General features: G+C 59.4%; 1 protein-coding gene and 1 long non-coding RNA gene across 3 annotated transcripts in view; one reads left to right on the top strand and one right to left on the bottom strand.

The window, feature by feature from the left end:
* The window catches only part of ESPNL (espin like), a 28,131-nt gene extending 10,954 nt beyond the window's left edge, over positions 1–17,177 (top strand). Inside the window, exons 5-9 of one of the 2 annotated variants that reach the window (XM_047722419.1) lie at positions 3,009–3,140; positions 9,396–9,507; positions 10,513–10,625; positions 11,339–11,533; positions 13,388–17,177. In XM_047722419.1, the coding sequence (XP_047578375.1) occupies positions 3,009–3,140; positions 9,396–9,507; positions 10,513–10,625; positions 11,339–11,533; positions 13,388–14,977 (2,142 nt within the window). In that variant the 3' untranslated portion in view covers positions 14,978–17,177. Of the gene's footprint in view, positions 1–3,008; positions 3,141–9,395; positions 9,508–10,512; positions 10,626–11,185 lie in introns of those variants that run through there. The other variant, XM_047722418.1, reaches the window with a different exon arrangement.
* On the bottom strand, positions 4,462–21,424 carry LOC125095878 (uncharacterized). Its single transcript, XR_007125981.1, has 3 exons — positions 20,677–21,424; positions 14,378–14,934; positions 4,462–8,666 (listed from the first exon to the last, which is right to left on the bottom strand). It is a non-coding gene; the product is annotated as an uncharacterized LOC125095878 (long non-coding RNA).
* Between the last annotated feature and the right edge of the window lie 64 nt (positions 21,425–21,488).

Consider the following 21,488-nt stretch of genomic DNA (forward strand, 5'->3'; position numbering starts at 1 on the left):
AGGGAGAGGGAGAAGCAGACTCCTCTCAGAGTAGGGAGCCTGGTGTAGGGCTGGATCCCAGGACCCTGAGATCATGACCTGAGCTGAAGGAGGAGGCTTAACCCACTGAGCCACCTGGAGCCCTTATAACATGAACAGTTTTATACACTTTGCAGAGTAGTTGGCTTTAAGGTAGTGAAGGAAAGGGACAATAACTGGAAGTGTAAGCAGGACACTCAGTAATCTGCTTTGTCTGTTGGAGTGCCTTCCTTCGTTTTTCATGGTACGGACAGCAGACTTGGTCTTTGGTGCAGCCATGCCCAAATACTCACATAGTAACATGCCTGTTTTTTAAATTATAAAAACTATTTTTTCCTCCTTTACATTAGAGCATAATATTTTAAATTTATGTGTGCAGGCAACTTGTATTATCAATTGTGTTCATGCCAGAAGAGCAAAAGGAGTGTCGGGAAACTTTTGCAAAAAAAAAAAAAAAAAAAAAGAGGGCATTGGGACTGATGGCAAGGAGGATCCTGGACCAGCTCATCCTCGAGGTGCCTTCAGGCCCTGCGCTGTCCTGGGATGCTCCTCTGTCTCGGGTGTGATGAAGACCACGGACTCCTAGAGCCACAGCTGAATCCAGGCTGCCCCACTTCCTAGCAGGATGACCTTGGGGAGGCTTACCGTCCTTTTCTGTGCCTCTTGTCATTTTGTGTAGCGCAGGCACAGTAATAAACATCACAGGGTGACATTGGGGCTGAACGAGTGGTCCATGTGTCACTCCAGAATGGTATCAGAAGGACTCGCTTCCCCATCTCTTCGACAAGCCTCCAGGGTGTGAGCGCAATGGTCCCCAGCAGCCCCCAGCTTCCTGTGATGGGCTTAAGCTTTTCAAGGCACAGCCTAGAGGCTAGTGGCAAGGAAGAAGGGAGCAGGAAAGCTTGCAGGGTGGGGATGAGGCTGATGGGGTCGCACCATTTTTAATGTGTTTTATTTCTGCAGTTAAAAAAAAAATCTGACATTATTGTTTTTTATTCAGTCAAAAAATAAAGGCTTATTTGAATTTATCCACAAATTTACTACTTTGTCATCTTCATTCCTCCTGGCATCTCTGGCCTCCTCTGTGGAATCTCTTCCCCTCAGTGTGAAGCCAATGCCTCAGATGTTCCCTTAGTGTGAGAGTGTTGCTGGCAAATTCTTTGTTTCATTTTGTTTTGTTTACCTTTATCTCATGATCGCTATTGAAGGGTATTTTTGCTGGGCATAGAATCGTTTCTTGGAAATTTCCACGTATTTTCCTTTGGTGCTGGGAAAATGTCATTCTTTCATTGCCTGGTGGCTTCTACAAAGAAGTCAGCTGAGAGGAGCCACTGTTTTGAAGATAATCATTCTTTTTCTTGTCACTTCTAAGGTTTTTCATTTTGTCTTTGCTTTCCTACAATTTTACTATGGGGATGACGTGAGGCAGATTGCTCTTTATTTCTCCCACTGGGGATTGCATGAGCATCTTGAATTTGTGCTTTGGTGCTTCCCTAAGTTCTGTGAAATTCCCAGCCATTATCCCTGCAGATGTGACTTCTGCATCCATTCTGTTTCTCCTCTTTCTGGGTTTACTGCCACAAACGGTATCACAGACAGGTTCTGCTTTCAGCTTTTTGTCTCTCTGTGCTGCATCTGGATGGCTGCTTCTGACTGATTTTCTGCTCACTTTTCCTACAGCTTCAGTTTTTCACGTGGTCATTATTTCTATGTTCCTGACCTACTAACCATCATCATTTAAATGCACCATGTCTCTTTTCATGGTTGATAATTCCACGCATAAATTTTTAAGCTTGATTTTTATTCCCTTGAAAATAATAAGCCCAGTTGTGTTCTGTTAGCTCTTGGGTTCTTGTGGGTCTATTTCCTGGTGAGTTGGGTCTTCTGGCTCTTGTTCTGGTATCTTATTTCTTTGGGCTCCTGGCTTTGTCTGACTCTATGCTGGAACTTATATTTGAAAAACAATTTGTAGGAGTCATGTGAGGCCTTGGGTGAAACCTTATTTGCCTCTGGTTGTCAGGCATCCATGGGAATTGTGAGCCCAGGACCTTCCCACTCCACATTCCAGGCTCAAGGTTCCCTGGGCCACTGGGTGAAAGGAAGTAGAGGCTGGCTGGCTTCTGGTTTACCTTTACTCTGAGGGTAGATCTTTCAGCCTACAGTGCTAGGTGATAAATTGGAGCCCTCACCTTTGGAGGACCCTGGGCTTTTCCTGGTCTCCCTAGTCCTGTGAGGCTGTGCTTTCAGTGCAGAAACACTTCTGAGTGATAGGTTTATCCCTCCAGATTTTCCCTGACTCCTGAGCTTGGCTTGGAAATTCCTCACTTCCTTTTTGCCTCTTTGATGCTTTAGGAAGGTGACTTTACATTTAATGGATATTTTATGTTGTCCTTGGGGACCTGTTTCTCTAGTCCCTGATGGGACTCATCCGCCCACCTGCTTTGCTTCTGGTACAGTCACCTCGAAGATCTTGGTCATCTGTAATCACTCACCCCCTGCTCACAAATCCTGCAGTGATCAGCCTATGGTTCCATCTTCCCATTTCTTCCTGTGAAAATGACACACATACCTCCCAGCATTGCTGTACGGACACTGGTTCTGCCTTTAGAGCCTGCGGCATGGACTACAAGGGCAAGGTCAGGATCAGGCTGCCCAGCCAGGGTATCAGCTGTACCATCTACTAGCAGCTGAGCGTCTGGCAGTTCCTGACTGCGGGTGCCTTGGTTCCCATCTGGGACTGTGTGCTGGTGCCTGTGGAGCTTGGCGCTGCTGCTGCCTGGATGGGGCAGTGGTAGGTGGGCCTTGGGGATTCGAGCCCTGGCCCTGCAGTGAACAATAGCAGGGTCTTGGGTCAAGTTCCTTACTATTGGTGGCCTCAGTTGCCCACCTGTGTGATGGGGCAGCATAGTGCCTGCCCTCCATCACACCTGGTGAATGCTGTGGGCACAAGCAGGTGATGAAGTGGTCACACGTGTGTCCCCTCCCTGCAGTGTTGCCAGACGCTGGTCTCCCACCATGTGGACCCCTCCTTACGAGATGAAGATGGTTACACGGCGGCAGACCTGGCAGAGTACCATGGACACCAGGACTGTGCCCAGTTCCTGCGGGAGACAGCCGGGCCGGTAAGCTTCACGGTGCCCACCCCTCAGCCCCGGAGGCTGGGGTGACAGGGTCCCTGGCTCCCCTGACAGCACGTTATGGAGAAAGCTCATTATGGACACCAGGTTGGTGTCCCAGGGAAATGGTCTTGGGCCAGGACAGAGCCAGTACCACAAGTCAGCTGGCCCAGTTCTGGGACTGGGCTGCGGCAGGGGCTGTGACAAGGATCATGACAGAGACATGATGGGGCTGCAGCAGGAGCTGTGATGGGCCATGGCAGGGTTTGTGACAGAGGCTGGGACAGGGGCTGTGACAGAGGCTAGGACAGGGGGCATGATAGGGGTGTGACAGGGGCCTTGACTGGGGATGTGACAGGGGTTGTAACAGAGGATGTGACAGGGCTATGACTGGGGCTGTGACAGGGGCTATGACTGGGACCGTGACAGGGACCATGACTGGGACTGTGACAGGGGCTGGGACAGGGGACATGATAGGGGTGTGACAGGGGCCCTGACTGTGGACGTGACAGGGTTGTGACAGGGGCTGTCACAGGGGCCTTGACTGGGGATGTGACAGGGGCTGTGACAGAGAATGTGACAGGGGCTGTGACAGGGGCTATGACTGGGGCTGTCACGAGGACCGTGGCAGGGGCTGTGACAGAGGCTGTGACAGGGGCCATGACTGGGGCTCCCACAGCGGCAGTGGCAGGGGTCAAGACAAGGGCCATGGTCATGACTAGGCCAGGCTATGGCAGGGAGCAGGGCTGGCCTGTGGCTGGACCATGGCTGGGGCGCCTGTGGGGTGACACTGTCAGATTGAGGGTACCCCGGGGGTGGGAGCAGGGCTCTGAGTCACATGGCCGTCCAGAAGGCAGCAAGTTCTGGTCCCATACTCCCATCTGGGTGTGGCCCTCGTGGCTTACCCCTCACTGAGATATTTCCCATCCACAAGGACAAGAATCCCATCCGTCCTGCTGTCCCCAGCCCCCTGTGCACGACAGGCCACAGCGTGCGCTGAATGGAGAGGACCCATGGGCATGTGAGCAAGTAAACAAACACAGACATGTGGGCAGGTGGACGGGTGTTCTCGTGGGTGATGTCTGCGTCGAACCAGGACCCCCAGCATCCTCCCACCCATCCCTGTCCCCATTCCAGGTCCGAGGCAATTGCTATGACAAATTAGTCCCAACCGGCCATAGCTTTTGCCAATTTAGTGGCCACCCTTTTGGAAAGTGTCCCTGGGATCATGTGGCCCCATTTCCAGGTGAGAGCACCAAGGTCCAGAGATGTGACACGCCCCCCCCCCCCATGCCAGGTCTCACCAAGGGGTTTCTGCGCCTTGTTTTCCCTCAGGAGCATCCCAGGCCAACTGAGGCAGAGCTGCAGTCCTCCCTGGTCCTGGGCCTGTGGGACGATCCTTCCCCCGGCCCTGCCTCCCAGCCTGCTGCGGCCTGGGGCGGCACAGGGGTGTGCTGATGTCGCAGTCTAAGAACTGAGGACTGCCCTGACTGCTGGAAGTCATTTCTTTATGACATGATTTATGTACGAGACGTTCCATTGGTTACTGTTTGGTAAAAGGTTGTCTTTTGGGCTCGGGTGTGAGGAGTTTGTGGGACTGGACAGGTTCCTGGTGTAGCGGGCAGAGCTCCAGAGTCTATAGGCTGGGAATGTCCTGGCCACCTGGGTCCCTCCTGGCCCCTTGGTGGTCCCTGTGGCCGACCTGGAAGCTGAGATCAGGAGGGGGGTGGGTGTGGCCCTGCTGCCAGTGGGTAGGTCCTGGCCAGTCCCCAGCCTAGCCACTTCTGGGCCTCCTGTCTGGGCAGCGTCTCTGACCTCAGCCCTCCATCCCCAGGCCCCGGCACATCTGTCAGAACCTTTTGGCCACTTGGCCCAGCTCGAGCGGCCAGGGGTGGGGTTCTGGGTGTTCTCCCGACGGCCCTGGGGCCGTGGAGAAGCGGCCCATCTCGGGTTGTCCTCGCTGTGTCCCTGGTGTCGCCATAGGATCTGAGGCAGAATTCTTTTCTCTCAGGACTCCCCAGCTCCCCAGCCTGTGACCAGCAGCCCGCCCGTCCACAAAGCCCTGGTTTTTGAGGCATGTTGCTGTGTCGGCAGAGAGCTTGGGGAGCCCAAGTGAGCGCTCAGGGCAGTGGGGGGTGTGGGTCCCCCCCTAGGCCACCTGCCTCACATGCAGACTTGGCTTGGCAGGAGGACGGGGTGTCGGTTGTGGGCCCTGGCGCTGGGGAGGGGGGTGCCGGGCGCCTTATGCAATATTGATGGAAATGTAATATCCAGAGGTCGCCGCGCCGGCTTCTTCCCACGCCAGGCTCAGAGGAGGTGGTGGAAGACGTACAGGGCGGCCGCACCTGCCCCCGGGAGCTGTGGGTCTCAGGAGAGGTGGCCTGGGGAGCCAGGCTGTGCCTGTGGGAGGCGCCCCCTCGGCCACTGGGTTGCAGGACCTGGGTCCACGCTGCCCAGCACCCAGGCCTACCCTCGGCTCGGGGAGGCCAGGCCCTGCCTTAGTCCAGCTGCCGGGTCTTCCTACTACCTGGCCCTCGGGCCCCCTCTGCACAACGAAGGGTTGGGCGAAGGGTTGGGCCTGTCTGAGGGGGTGGGCTTCTGGCTGCAGGGCCCCAGGCTTGAGTGAGGTCCCCGCCAGGTGGTGGCATTTGGGAACAGCAGCCCTGGCTGGCAAGCCCGACCCTCCAAACAGGTGTGAGGGGGGGGCAGCCCCTCATCCCCCACCATAGCACCGGCCCGTCCTATTGGCCCTGGCCCTGTACTTGCACCCACCAGGGCTGGAGAGGCTCTTCCTGGCTGGTGAGGTCGTGGCATCTCCAAGCCTCAGTTTCTCATCTGTGAAACAGGAGGGACGAGTGGTGGCGGGAGATGCTCCTGAGGCCTCCAGCGGGTGCTCATTCCCTCCCCGAGGTCACAAGGGCTCCAGCACCCTTTCGTCTTTGCTGCGGAACTGAGGCCCAGAGAGGGCAAGAGACTCCCCAGGGGCAGCATCCTCTCCGGTGAGGGGTGGGGCCTGGCGGTGCCGCCAGTAATTGAATCTCAGCCGTGGTGACCGGTGTCCGGCGCCCATCTGTGGGTCATGATTTTCTCAGCCCGGGTGGCATTACAGGCCTGTAACCCAGCTCGCCACAGCTGTCCTCAATGTATAATGCATGGCAGACCCAGCATTGCTCAAATCTCACCAAAACACAGGAAAGGAGATGGCAGGCCCCGGAAAGGGCCGAGCCAACCACTGACCTCAGAGCAATTGCCCAATTTGGGGGTGGGGCATGTGCCCAGCCATCAGGACCCAGAGGTCGGAGCCCCACATCTGAGCCCCTTCAACTCCTTGCAGACTTGGTTAGTGTCAGGATGTGGCTTCTCCCGGCGCCAAAGAAACAGCACAGCAGACAGGGCCCGGGTAAGCTCAGAGGTGAGAACACGCCGATGAGGTGTGAGCCCCCTACGCTGGCCCGTCAGGCACCTCCCGTAATTCGTCATCTTCCTGACTTACAGGAGGGGAAACCAAAGCCCCAGGTGTGACTTCCCCTCATTTCTCCTTGGAGGTGGGGGAGGGTGCAGCTGGGGCCAGGAGAGTGACATGAGTTCCCCCAGGCTGCGGGTGCAGCAATGGGGCCCAAGTCCATTCCCCTGAGGCCCAAACCAACATCCTGCGCTCTGGCGGGGGAGGGGAGCTTCTTGCCCCTAACCCCAAGAGCCGACTCCTTTAGGGAGAGGGGTAGGAGATAGCAGGGGGAGGCCCCAGGCTTCAGGGTCTGACTTGGTCCTGCTTAAAGCTCGTAAGCCAGCCAAGGTCTGTGTCATGGACGCTGGAAGAAGACACTATTGTCCAAGACCACTGCAGAGAGCAAGTGTTATGTTTGCTTGGATCCCCTTGCCCCCCCAGGTCCCTGCATAACGTGATATGGATACAGATGGCTACTGTGCCCACAGGAGTTTGGTGTCACAGCTGAGAACCCCTGAGCTTGGGGAACCCCCATTTTACAGTGAGCAGTGAGATCCCTCTGGGTCCCTCCTTCCAGATGCAGCCCTGAGAAATGGCCACATAAAGAGTAGCCAGGGTTTTGCATCCTCAATAGGAGTGCAAGAAACCCAACCAGTGTCAGGGCTTTCCCAGCCCCCAGAGGCACCCCCCATCAGCATTCTCCTCCACTGCTGATGCCCCTGACCCAGGGAGCAGTGATTCAAGGGGTTCCTGGAGCAAGGACTGGGGGTCTCAAATAAGATTCTGATCCCAGCTCTCCCCACATCCCAGCGAGCCTTGGTTTCCCTGTCGTGCCCTGGGAGCTACTCTGGGGCTGGAGGTCCAATACTGGGGCTTTCCTCTGGCTAGCTTCTCCCTCTCCCATGACCTAGGGGTCTCAAGCCTCGCCCGCATCCCAAGGGTCTGCTCCTCTGGCCCCTGCCCCATGGAGGGTTAAGGTACCATGGTAAGGGATCCGGCACCCAGCCTCAAGCCCGCCTGGCCACCTGATACCTCAGTCTTCAAATATTAATGCGACGCCTCCCGCTCCTGGGGGCGGCAGTTGGTACAGCCCTGACAGCCCAGTACTGTGGCAGCTCCCTGTGCTCAACCCAGCCCCTGCCTCTGTGGGTCTCCCCCAGGCTGGGGGCCGGCAGACACTCCCCCACCCATGGAGCACCGGGACTCCTGGGCTCTCCACCGGATTCCTGGAAAGACTGACGTGTGAGGTGCGTGGTGGCTGGCAGACGGGGCTTCAGGCTGTGTTCCTTTCCAGTGGCCATGGTGGGCAGAGGGTCCTGGGTAGGGGAGCAATTGAGGGGCTGGAGGCAGCGGGTGCAGGTCAGGGGTTCTCCTGAGGGTGCCCCCAAGCTCCAGTAGCTCCCTAAGATCTGTGCCTCCTTGCTGGGAGGTGGGACTGAGTGCGGGGACACTCAGGGTGGCCAAGCGGTTTGCCCCAGCAGGACTGGCCACAGCAACGCTGGGCTTCTTATTGCAAAATGTTGAAGCACTTTAATGCAGAGAGAGCAGAGCAGGAAACTGAGTGACAGCGTGGTCCCAGCCCCAGGCCAGGCAGCCGTGTCCTGCTCAGGGCTCTTTCCAGCACCAGCCTGGAGGCCTATCCCCCCTCTGCCGCCCACAGCAAGGAGGGGTGAGGAGCTGCCCTCTGACAGCCAGGCTGGGGTGCTCCAACGGCCGGCAGCTGTGGCCCTGTGAGCTGGAGAGGCACGTGGGGACAGCCCCACGGGAGAAGGGCATCACGGTGACACCAGGGGAGCAGGGAGCATGGGAGTCTGCCCTCCGAGATGGGCTTGGCCCGACTTCAACTTTCAGCGTTCAGCCAAAAAGTGACAAGCCTGTCTCTGGTGTCGTCCTGGAGAATTTCTCTGCTACATGCGGTGGGACACGAAGAGACGAGTGCGGTCCTGTGGCTCACAGCCCCTACTTGCTAGGTCAGCCGGGCCAGAGGTCTTGGCTGCGGGTGGTCACTCCCCAGAGCTGAGGCTGCTCAGGGTGAGCTGGGGACATGCGTCCAGGTCCAGGGCTCCTCCTGGCTGCAACCAGTGTCCCTGGGGAGGCAGGAGAGGTGGCCACAGTCAGGTCTGTGCCTTGCCCTGGGTGTGGGGCAGGGTGCAGGGGTGAGTTCTGGGGGTCTCTGCAGTGCCGGGGGTCCGATCTTGGTGATCTCTGTTTCCCAGTGGCCTTGAGGAGGGGGCTGGCCTGGACACTGCCTGGTGGGTCCTGGCACAGCACCCCGCTCTGAGGTGTGGCCACAGCCACACGGCCCCTGCTGGTGTGTCTGAGAAGTGTTCCGGATGCCTCAAGATGCTCCCTCCCCGCTCCTCTCCAGGCGGGCTGTCTCAGCACAGAAGTCCGGGACAGCGAGGGATGGCTGTGGACGTGCACGAGTGTGTATGTGTGTGCGTGCGTGTGTATGTGTATGTATGTGTGTGTGCACATGCACAAGTGTGTTGTATCCATTACACGTGTGTATACATGCATGCATGGGTGTGTGTGTGATGGGTGCGCACGTGTCTCATAAGGCCAGAGAGAGGTCAGCCAAGCTGACACCAGCACCGGCCCAGCACCTCCAAAGGCCGGGAGCCAGGCCCTTAGATAAAGGGTGTGGTTCCCCTGGCAGTGGTGTTGATGGCAGCTTTCCACTCCCCACCCCACCCCTGGGAGACTGGGCCAGGGCTAGCCTGCTCTGTGCCCTCCTCACCACCCCAGCGGGATCGCTGGTGGCCCATGTCAAGGCCCACCTGAGCCTCCTGCTGACCGGGTCCCTCTGCCCCCAGGTGCCACTCCTGATGACACCACCGCCGCCTCCATTCCCCCCTCCTCCGCTGTCCGCTGCAAGGCACTCCCAAGAGGAAGGAACAAGGGGCTCAGGTCTCAGGAGCCCCACCTGTGAGTACACATCTCCAGGGAGGACTGTCCTGGACCACGGAGGGCAGGAGTGGGTGCTGCTGCCCTCAGCTCAGAGGTCCCTCAAGGGGGTGGGTTGCAGGAACAGCTGACTCCAGGCGCTGGGCGTGCCACACGGTGAGGACAGATTTGGAGCCATCCTTCCTGTCTCCCAGCCCCAGCTGCTTCCACATTTCCCTCATTGCCCTGGTTACTTTTTTAAAGTGAGGATCAACATTTTCCATGACACATGCTTGTAATTACAAATCAGTGGTCCCCTGCTCCCCCCTCCAGGGTCCCTGTGTGAGCTCCCAGCCCCCAGGGCCTGGCTGTCCTGCCTGTGTGATCCTTGGCAGCCTGGTCCCCTCTCCGGGGGCTTCAGCTTGTCCAGAGGTAAATCTCGAAGGTCAGGTCTCTGGGGCCTGGGGCTCTTCTGGGTCTGCTGCTGCTGGCCGGAGAGCCCAGTAGATGGAGCATCCGCGGGCTAGCCGAGGCGGGCACGGACTCTTAAGGATTTGGGACCATTTTAGCAAAATGAAATAGAACAGCATGAAAAATTTCAGCAGTCCCCATATTCGTGAGAGTAAGCCCCGCTTCGTGGCACAGGTCTCCATAGTCATATGAAGGAGTGCGTGTGTGTGCATGTGTGTGTATGGTGCAGGGTGTGTTTCTTGGTTGGGGTGTGGTCCTGGGGAAGGCCAGGAAGAGGAGAGTTCTGATCTTTTGCAGTCTGATAGGACTGCAGTAAGTCCCCAGCCGGCCCAACCCTCTGCCCTTGCCAGCTCAACGGGGGAGGGGTTAAACCGCAGGTGCCCAGAGATGCTGGGTGATAAATCAGTGTCCCGAGTCCTGGGCCATTTGTTGGGGGACTGGCTGGGTCTTCGGCTCCAAGTCTAGTGGTCCTTCCAGAAGGCCAGTTCTGCCCCAGGTCCAGGGTTTTCTCCTTTCATTCCCCTGCCTTCTCAGAGTCTGGGAAGCCCCCTGACTCTGCTTCCCTTCCCCCAGCAGTGGTGATTCCCAGCCCAGCCTGGTCTGGCCAGCCTGACCAGCCTCTTCTGAGGGAGCAGACAATCTGGGCAGCTCCCCCACGGGTCACCACCAGCACCATGGCCGTCCCCACGGTATGCCTCCCACCTCCATACCCCTGTGTCCCCGTCTCCCCAACCAACCTGCAAAGCCCAGCTGGCCTCTCATCAGAGTCCTATGTGTTCCCAGGCCAGGTCACTTCTGGGGCAGAGATGCAGTTGTCCATGGGTGGGTGGGCCTGGGGTCTGCTGCCCTCCTTCCTCAGGGTCTCCCACCCAGCCTAGGACCCACTGGAGGAGGCTAGCTCCTCTTTCTCCTTTTCTTTCTGGGCGTGAGGCCATTATAAATCCAACCCACCCACCCTTTCCTTGAATGGGTCCCGGGAACTCACAGAGAGGTTCTGTGCAAGTTTGGGAAGTGCTGCATGGTGCTGCCTCTCTTGGAGAGTTACAGAGCACACGTTAGGCTCTGACAAGTCCTGCGGTTCAGAACTGGCCACCAGACTTTCTCTATGTAACTAACTGTACCCAAAGCGAGTTTGTGCATCCACGTGGCAACCTCCTCTCTGCCATGTACAGAAGAGGGGAGGAATCTCTGGTTGCCTCTTCCAGGCAGCGATCCCCCCATGCACATACCTGGATCCCACAGCGGACACGGGGATCCCTGTCTTCAGAGGCCAACGCTTACCAGGCTGGGGCTCCCTGTCCCTCCCTGGCCCACCCCCCACCCCTCCTCCCGTGAGGCCCTCCCCACCGATGCCGGGCGGGATCCCCTCCGGGCCCTGAGTGACCACCCCCAGTCTGCACAGGGAGAGGAGATGGTGGCGGAAGACGCCCCGAACTGCCTGGTGGCGCGGCAGCTGGACAGGCTGCCCTCGGGCGACCTCGACGGCCTGGTGCCCACGCAGGACGAGCACGGCCGGCCCATCCCCGAGTGGAAGCGGCAAGTGATGGTGCGGAAGCTGCAGGCGCGCCTGGGCGAGGATCCGGCGCTCCCGGTCCAGGTGGGGCCGGACAGGGCACTCCGGGGCGCGAGAGGGGCGGGGCCCTGCGGGAGAGGGGCGGGGCCCGGTGGGGCAGGGCAGGGTGGGGCTAGGTGGGAATGGGGCGGAGTGGGGCCACTGGGTAGAGCGGAGGCTGGGCGGGGGGCTTTGTCCTGGCAAGTAGACGTGGAAGGTGGGGTACCTGGGCCCACACCTCGAGTCTGGACACCCGGGCACCCCATCGCATGCCCCTCTGTGGCCTCAGCTTCCTCCTCTGGGAGACCATGAAGGGGAACCAGATCTGGAAGCTGGGCGCCTCCTCACCCACCCCCTCCATCCCCCCCCACCCACGTCAGAGGTGGTCTATCCACATGCTCTTTTGTCTTAACTATTTTCATCCCACCTCACCTCGTGCCAGGCCCCGTGCTAGGCAGTGAAGGGGACCGGCCCTGCCCTCCCAGCCCTTACATTCTATCAGGAAAGACAGGGGGACTTGGCAACTGCACTGGGTGTGTGCGGGCGGGCCAGGTGATTCCAGGCGCCAGGGAGAGAAGCAGAGAGAGCAAAGGGGAGCAGGGATTCCATGTGGGTGCTGGGGGCAGCTTCTCTGGGGAGGGGACCCTGAGCAGGGGCCAGAAAGTAATGAGAGAGGAACGCTGTGAGAATCTGGGACAAGTGATTCTAGTCAGAGAAAACAAGTTCAAAGGTCCTAAGGCATGCATAGGCTGGTACCTTAGAGCGGAGTGAATGAGGTATGATGGGCAGAGATGAGGTCAGAGAGGGAAGGACTGCTCACCATCAGGTCCCTGGGGAGCTTTTGGGAATCTGAAGCAGAGAAGCTATGATTTGACGTGGGTGGTTGCAGGCTCCCTCTAGTTGCTGCGGGATGTAGAGGGATAGGATTTTGTCTGAATGGTGAGTGTTCTACAGCCCTGGGTCCCAGCTGCCCTGTCCCACACAATCATGCCAGCCACCTGTGACCATTTAAGTTAATTAAAATGAAACAAAAGTCAAACTCCTGCTCCTCAGTTACACAAGCCACATTCTGTTTCTGTAGCCACGGGTGGCTGATGGCTACGTGTCATTCACCATCCAGCGTTCTGGGCAGTGCTGGCCCCAGCTAGAGGGAAGTGGCATCTCAGCCTGGCCAAAGGCTTTGTCCCTGTGCAGCAACACTCCATGCCCTCGGTCTGCTGGGCCAAGGAATCAGAACTTACTAGGGCAGAGCAAGGCCTCTGAGCGAGCATGTGGAGGCTTGGGTCCCGCTGTGGTGAACTGGGGCCCCTCCCTCAGGGGGCTCTGAGCTATAATAAATCAGGCTGGCACAGAGCCTCAGCCCAGAGGGAGCCCAGCGCAGGGTTCCTCTTTGTCTGTCCCAGAGTCCGTGGGCACGGGGGGGCAGGCCTGGATCCTGGTGCCAGGCCAGCCACCAGGAGAACCCAGAGCAGAGTGGGAGAAGCCGCCCTGTTTTGTCTCAGCTACCCAAACACAGAAGGCTCTGGAGCTTGGTGGGAGGACCTGGGAGGGCCTGGGAGGGTCTGGGAGGGCTCTGAGGACAGAGACCCTCTGGGCTGAACAGTGATGAGCTGAGATTAGGAGAATGTGGGGGTGACAGAACAGGGGCACTGTCTTCTGGGCCCCCACAGGGCAGAGTGGCTGCCCTGAGCCTCAGACACGGGACTGGTGCTGGCCAACCTCCTTGTTTATGCTCTAAGTCCCAGTGAGGGCCCACTGGTGTGTAGGAGCCTGGGTCTCCCAGGGGGCACCTAGGTCCAGGCCATTCTCCAGGGGCTTGTGTCTGGCCAGAACACGGCTTCTCCCAGCTGCGATGCACCCTGGGCCTCGGCCCTGCTGACCCGGCCTCCCTGTGCCCAGGGTGACAGCGGGAGCATGGGCCCCGCGGGGCAGGCGGCCTGGCGGTACTCACAGACCCACCAGGCTATCCTGGGCCCCTTCGGGGAGCTGCTAACGGAGGACGACCTGGTGTACCTGGAGAAGCAGATCGCAGACCTTCAGCTGCGCCGCCGCTGCCAGGAGTACGAGAGCGAGCTGGGTCGGCTGGCGGCCGAGCTGCAGGCCCTGCTGCCCGCGCCCCTGGTCCGCATCACGGTCAACAGCCACTTCCTAACCCAGGGGCCTGCGCCAGAGGGGGAGGAGGCGCCCGTACCCGCGGCTGAGCCCCAGGGCCCCGCGGAGGCCGCGTCCCGGGAGCAGCCCCTGCCCTTGTGGTGCGGCCACATCGCCCGGCTGGTGCGCAGCATGTCCCTGCTGCTGAAGGGCATGAACGGGCTGGTGCAGGGCGAGGAGAAGCCCGCGGTCCAGCCCCCACAGGAGGCCCGCGGGGAGGCCCCTGCCAGCGTCCCCGGGAGCGCGGCGCAGCGTGAGATCCAGGAGTGCGGGGTGTCCGTGCGGACGCTTCGCGGCAATTTCGAGTCCACCCCTGGCCCGCCCTGCGCCCCAGACCCCGGTCCCTGCGAGCCGGGGACCCGGCCCGGGCAGTGCGGGGGAGGCGTCGGGCCCACAGCCTTGCAGCCCCGCGCCGGAGGGGCCCCCGGGCCGAGCGATGCGGAAGAAGCCAGCGACTCGGGCATCAGCTGCGAGGAGGCCCCCTCGGAGGTGGGGGTGGCGCAGAGCCCGGACCTGGCCAACCTGCGCAAGGAGCGCATCGTCATGCTCTTCCTCAGCCACTGGAAGAAGTCGGCCTACACGCCGGCGCTCAAGACGGCCGCCTGCAGGACCCTGGAGGCCCGCCGGGGGGCGCCGCGGACGCAGGAGCCCGCCGGGGGCCCTGCGCCGCCCTCCCCGCCGCCCGGCGCGGGCCCCCGGCTCGGCCACCTGTGGCAGCAGCGAAGCATCATTGCCCACCTGCTGGGCACCTGGAAGGCCATCCTGGCGCACGTGCCGGCCCGGCAGCTGCGGCGGCTGAGCCGGCGGCCCCGCGGGCCCCTGTCTCCGGAGCAGTTCCTGCCGCACGTGGGTGGGGCGCCCGTGCCCTACGGCAGCCTGACGCTGGACCTCTTCATGCTGGGCTACTTCCAGCTGCTGGAGTGCGACCTGCCTGCCGAGGAGCGTAAAATGCGCCACCTGCTCTGCTTCGAGGTCTTCGAGCACCTGGGCGCCCACGGCTGGGAGACTGCTCGGGCCTTCCATAAGGCGGTGACTGACGAGGTGGCCGCCGGCCGCCGGGCCTGGACCGACGGCTTCGAGGACATCAAAGCCCGCTTCTTCGGCTCCAGCCGGAGCCCCGCCTGGGACCCAGAGCCTGGCCGCAAGTCAGGCCTGACGCCCCTTGGGCCCCTGCCCCATGCTGCCACCGCTAGCGGCAGCCCGGAGGCTGCAGCACAAGGGCTGGGTCCTGGCCACCAGCGGGGCAGCTTCAACAGTGAGGACATCTGCGGCTACATCGACCGGAGCTTCGCCTTCTGGAAGGAGAAAGAAGCGGAGATGTTCAGCTTTGGAGAGTGAGACAGGCAGGCTGCCTGCTTTTGGGAATGCAGTGTCTGGGGTGATTTCATGTTTTCTGCTCTCTTTTCCCCTTTGTCACTCACCTGGCGGTCAGCTGAGCCAGAAGGCCAGGCTGGCAGAGGCTGGCAGACACTCTGTGTGCTAACGCCCACCTTCGGTCCCATATCAACAGGCTCATCCTCGGCTGTGCGGCTCAGTTTCGGAAACCTCACCCAGAACCCCATCAGCCCTGGAGTTAGAGGACTTGATCTCCCAGCCCTGGACCCTCCACCCAGTTGCTCTGCAGGCACCTGGGCTGCTAGCCCGTTTCCCGTGGGCCCTCCTTCCAGTGCCCAAGTCACCTGCTGTCCCTCTCCTCTGTTCCTCCAGCACCGGTGGCCCCAGCCAAGGCTAGAGCCTCTGTCTTCCTCCTTCCGGTGACCCTAGGCCATGCTCTTTCCCCTCCCCCGGCCTTTGTCCCCATCAGTGAAATGGGAGAGCTGTGGTCAGAGCTGCCTGTCAGGCCCTCCCAAATTCTCTAGGTCAGAGAGCTGGCCCACACGGGGGTGTCTGCTGGCCAGAGAAGCCGGCCACTGTCAGACACGAGCTCTCTTGCTGTGCCCTGTTCCCACCCCAAGGACTGCAGAGGCTCTGGTCCCTGAAGGGAAGGCTCTGTGTGGGCCTCCTGTCCCGTCATCCAGCTGACCAGCCCCACGGGCCACAGGGCTCAAAGCAGTGCCAGGGCCCCGCTGCAGGCTCAGGAGAGCAGGGACATAAAGAATTTTTCCCAGAGAAGCAGTGGTTGCAGGGGCTCCAAGCACAGGGCGCTGGACCCATCCCCCTGCCCTGACTCATGGCAGGGCGGAGACACCCGAGAGGAAAGGTAAGGAAATAAAGGCCACAGACCCTTTCTGTGGCCCTGAATGTCGTCCACACCCTTCTCCGAGGGGGACCAAGGGAAAGAGCTGGATCTTCTCAGAGAGCTTCGCAGGTGCCTTGAGTGAACAGGGTGCTAGGAGCACTAGGGGCAAAGCCCTGTGTGGCTGGCCGTGGGATGTGGCTTGTTTCCAGCTCCCATGATAGCCAAGAGGATGGGTCCCCACCCAGGCCATGAGTGCCAAGGATGGCTGGCCCGAAAGCAGGGGGCTTCAGAGGAGAAGCATGGCTCAGCTGTGCAGTAGCCCCAACAGGCGGTGCGTGGACAGGAGTTCTCAGGATCTTCCTCTGGGAACCCCCTCCCGGCAGCCCCGCATCCTCGGGACAGAAGCCTGCAGAGCTTGGAGGGTGGTGGGCAGGCTGCGGGAGGGGGCACAGAGCCCTTGTAGCCAGCCTGCCGGGACCCTCCGGAGGGGGTGAAGCTGGGGTTGCCTGTGCTGGGAAGGGAGGGCGCACTGGCTCGGGCTCCCCGCGGTCCTTTGACACCAGCGGCACCTGTTCCTGGCCAGCCTTCAAGACTGTGCTTGTTGCCCATGTGCCTGCAGCAAGGGAAAGCCACCTGTGCCCCAGGGAGTCCCACACTGGGAGGGCACCGAGCCCCAGTCCTGATCTGAGCTCCACCGCAGGCGGCGACATCCTTAGCCCCACAGGGCCTCCCGTTCCTCATCTGCAGAATGGGGAGTGGTGCTGACCTTCCCACCCCTGGTGTCTGGAGGGGGTGTGCCAGTCCCCTGTGGGAGGGAGGGATGGAGCAGGGGAAAGGAGTATGGTGCCACCTCCAGGCTCTTGGTCCCCAGATGGAACTGACGGAGCTAGACAGGGGGCTGGTCTGCAGGACACTGTCACTGCCTGGACCTGGGGGGAGGGGCAGGTCTGAGGGTGGGGCTGGGGGAGCTGGGGTGTCAGAAGGTGCCAGATACTCTGATGTCTCCCTCGCTCCTCCTGTGCCATCTGCAGGACCTTGTTGTTCCAAGGGCTGGGCCACAGAAGAAGGGGTGTTGCGGGGGGTGGGCAGTAGACACAGACCTGGCCTCAGAGGTGGTCCAGCCCAGGGTGGTCAGGAGAGCACCAGACAGGGGGCCAGCACACCTGACTTGAGGGGCTGGTCTGTGAGCATTCCCTGGGGCCTTGGGCAAGTCCCTCCCAGGCCTCAGGACTTTCTCAGCAGTGGGGCGAGACCAAGGCCAGCAGGGGGCGCCCCACAACCATCCTGGGTTCCAGGAAGCCCTGGGGTGAGGCCGTGGCTCAGATCCAGGTTTGAGGCTGGAGGTGGTGGGGGAGGGGGAAGGGGGGGAGGCACCTCTGCTGGGCACTCAGGGGTGACTCCCCAGATGCCTTCTGCGGACTCTGTTTCCCAGGGGTCTGGGCAGCAGCCCTAGGAATTCAGAGCCCCTGCCCCACGGCTGATGCTAGGAAAGCTGTGTTTTCCTGAGATGTCCTGGGTGATTCTGATGCTCAGCGGCCTGGAAACCCCCAGCCCACTAGCAGCCCCCAGTGGGGAGCAGACGTTCCTTGTCGGAGTCTGAGGCTGACCCCAGCAAGGCCACACTCCCAGCTCTGAGGCCTGTTTGGTGCCTGTAAGCCTGTCATCCAGTTGGTAAAACCCCAGAGCCCCATAAGGCATCTGGGGCTGCAGACTTCAGTGAGGGGACCAGATGCAGTGAGATGACCTTGTCCCCAGTGCCAGCCCAGGAGCTCCCCAACGAGCCAGCAAAATACTGGACAGAGGGCACCCCATCTCTCTCCCAGGCCCATAAATGTGTGCAGGACAAACACGAAGCAAAATGAGGGTGTACCAAAGGTGCTGAAAGAACAAGGCTTTTTCCTCACGACTAAATAAATACGGCTAATAACACAACTCTTCTCGTCTCAAGGCACCGGTTAAATGCAGAGACAGTCTCTTCCTTATTTTTTTAAACTAACTCTGAGGTTCATTTGAAAGGAACGGTGAACAAGGACAGCTGTGAAGCCGGCCTCCAAGAAGGCCCCCAGCGTCCCCGTCCCAATAGCGCCTCCTGTGTGCCCCTCTGTGTTGTTTGGCAGAATATGGCAGAAGAGAGAGCTCTTGCTTCAAGTAGGTAATAACGGCTCCCATCTTTGCGGCTCCCTTACCTCTGAGGAGAGCCCTGGGCCGTGCTGGGAGCAGGCCCGTAAGAGAGGTCCGTGCAGGGAGAAGCAAGGCCTCCCGCCCCAGTCGGGCCCTCAGATGACTGTGGCCTGGCTGACCCATGGTGCCAGCTAAGGACAAATCCGAAGGCAGAAGCCCCACTACGGTGCTCCCAGAGCCAGGAAACCACGCGAGATCACAGATAAGTTTGTTGTTTTAAGAAACTAGATTTGGGGGACACCTGGGTGGCTCAGTCAGTTAGGTCTCTGCCTCAACTCAGGTCATGATCCCAGGGTCCTGGGATCAAGCCCCACATTGGGCTCCCTGTTCAGCAGGGAGCCTGCTTCTCCCTCTCCCTCTGCTATTCCCCTGCTTGTGCTCTCTCTCTCTCTCAAATAAAATCCTAAAAAAAAAAGACACTCGATTGTGGGGTCATTTGTTATGCAGCAACAGATAACAAATCCAGTAAACAAAAAGATTAAAGAGAAAGAGGCATTTCAGACATGAAGACATCACGTAATTGTAGAGCGGTAGTCCCTCAGACTAGGTGGTTCTGACCCCAAAGTATATTTCGTTCCGATCAACAGATCAGAGCAGAGAAATCTGAGATGTTTCACACGGAAAACATTGCCCTAAGACAAAGACACCACAGCTAATCCATGGGAGAAAGAAGGAATGGTCGATAGCAGTCTCCAGAGTGCTGGTAAACTATTTGCAGGTAGGGGGAATAGGACCCCAGGGCAGCCCTGCCCCACATAAATCCCAGATGGAACAAGAGATACCATAAGCAGGTAAAGCTATAAAACCCCCGAGGAGGGGCTGGGCAGGTCAGGTGTGACAGGGGCCTCACCACCCATGGGTGCCGGGCCAGGCATAGGGACCAGCGTCCCCTCCCGCTGGAGGAAAAGCCTCAGTCACCCACGCCGGCCCCCAGGCCCACCAGCCAGGAGGTGCTTTGGGCTGCACACAGTCTAATGCGTGACTTCACTTTCTGACTCTGAATCACGGAGGTGGTGCCGTGGTTATTTGTCTTAGCCCAAAATGACACGACCCACATGTCCATTAATAGAAGTAACTGGATGTCCCTTCGAATTCTTAAAGTGTGATATAGTCACAGTATGATGAAATCCAAGATGATACGTTCAAAGACTGATGGCATCAGAAATGCTGGGGCGGTGACATAAACTGATAAAACAGGACCCGCACAGATCCCGCATCCTTTGGCGCGGGGTAGACTGGAGGGGAGAGGCCCCTGTGTTCATGGGGATCGTCTTTTACGGGTCGAAGTGTTCTGCTTCGGATTTTCCTGTGTTTTCCAAACACTCCAGGATGAACATGTGTTATTTTTATCATCATGAAAAGAAACAAGCAACGTGTTTTTAAAAACTGCCCCGCTCTGTAGCAATCTGAGATAAAGATCTGTTTCGAGCACTTGGTGTCGAGTTTCCCAAACAGACCAGTGACATGAGCCGTGAGGTGGTATGTCTTCCCTCCCCACATTGGGGGGTGCAGCTCCCTGTGTCAGGGGCCCCGTCATTAGAATACCCTGTTCTCTTTCCTCCAGCCTGGGCTGGGTGCACATTAACCCTTTGTGTTCTGGCTACAAGCAAGGGGACAAGAGTAACACCTCTGTTCCCCCTGCAGTGGTGTCCCCAGGATGGTCCTGGGTAAGAGAGCTGGAGACGCCCATGAGCATTTCCCTCTGAGACCACAGGATGCTGATGCTGAAGGCCAGGGTGCAGACCCTGGGACCATCTGAAGCAGGGGCTGGGCTGGGTTGGGCTGGACAGGACTGGGTTAGGCTGAACTGGGCTGGGCAGGGCTGAACTGGGCTGGGCTAGACTGGGCTAAGCTAGGCTGAGCTAGACTGAGTTGGGCTGAACTGGGCTGAACTGGCCTGGGATGGGCTGAACTGGGCTGGGCTGGGCTGAACTGGGTTGAACTGGGCTAAGCTGGGCTGGAGTGGGCTGAACTGGGCTGGGCTGGGCTGGGCTGGGCTGAGCTGGGCTGAGCAGTACTGGGCTGAACTGGGCTGAGCTGGGCTGGGCTAAGAGTGGGCTGGGCTGGACTGGGCAGGCTTGGCTGGACTGGGTTAGGCTGAACTGGGCTGAGCTGGGCTGGGCTGGACTGGGCTGGGCTAGGATGAACTGGGCTGAATTGAGCAGACTGGGAAGGTTGAGCTGGGCTGTGACTCAGCTGGGCAGGGCTGGGGAGGGCAGCATGGAATCAGAAAGCACGAGTGAGCAGAGTTTGGAGGCACCTTGAAAACTTGTAATTACCTAGTCAGCCGTGGCAGTAATTTGTGTAAGGACTGAATTCTAACCAGACAGAGTCCACAGAGGGACCAGGACTGTGGTTCCTAGCCCACAACCATCCCCTAAGCAGGGAGCAGGACCAGCGGCTACACTGGCAGGACAGGGGTCACCTGTCTAGGACCCAAGCTGTCATGATACCCTAATACCCTTGAGAAATCACCTAACTTCGCCAGGAGTGGGGGCTATCACCCCCAGAGCTTCCCTGTACTGGAGCCGTGTCAGGCCAGTCCCTGGGGAGCATCCGGGTGCCTCCATCAGACTCGGCCCTCCCCGACCCTCCACATCCCACATGCCTGGAGAATGGTGGTATTAACAAGGGCCACACGGGTGAAGGAAGGAGGGGCGACAGGTGGAGCACTCACCCCGCCTCCCCGGCTGCTGGCTTCTCTCCCATGTACTTGCACGTCCTCGGCTAGGAAGCTTTGCTCTGACCGTTGGCAGAAGAGATATCCGCAGACCCCCTCTCAGTGGCCCGGGTCCAGGGCACCGCTGCATTCCTGTTGTGAGGGGTTCCTCTGTGGCCACTGTGAACCAAGGCTGCGGGGGAGGCTGCATGCCCCCACGGCTGTATTTTTAGATGATCTCATTTCTTCACCACCTCTGGCTCTCACAAGGAAGGAGGACGCCAGGGCTGCCCCAGGGCTGAAGCCACGCCATGACCTGGGGCCTCAAGTTCCAGTGTCCCCGTCGCCAGCCCAGGGGAGCTCTCAGGGAGGCCTCCTTACCTCTCTGGGCACCGCTTTAACCACCAAAGGCTTCCCGGCCACCACCGCAGATCCCAAATTCTGAAAGCCTTTGCTCACCCACTGGCATGTCTTAGAGATAGTCACTTTTCCCTGGTTGACAGATGAACACAAGGCCACTTGGGGACCTGTCAATGACCATTAGAGAAGTGAGTACCGTCAGGTCCTGCTCACACCCAGGCCCTGAGCTGGGGTCTCTATGCGCCCCCTGAGTCTCCAGCCCAGCCTCCACTGTCCCCCTGGAGTGCTTTCTGCTGTCTGTCCTGGTCCCTGGGGTCCGGGAGACCTCAGCCCTCCTGACGTGTCCAGTGTGGGCCTCCAGATCTGAAGCCTGGGAGGGGCATCACCTCTCTCCCTCCCCCACCAGGCCCTCCCTCCCCCGCTCCCTCCCAAAGCAGACAGCGCTAAAAATACCCTTCTGTCCATCCCCA

Source organism: Lutra lutra, chromosome 3 (assembly GCF_902655055.1).
Source record: "Lutra lutra chromosome 3, mLutLut1.2, whole genome shotgun sequence".
Classification (NCBI taxonomy): Eukaryota; Metazoa; Chordata; class Mammalia; order Carnivora; family Mustelidae; genus Lutra; species Lutra lutra.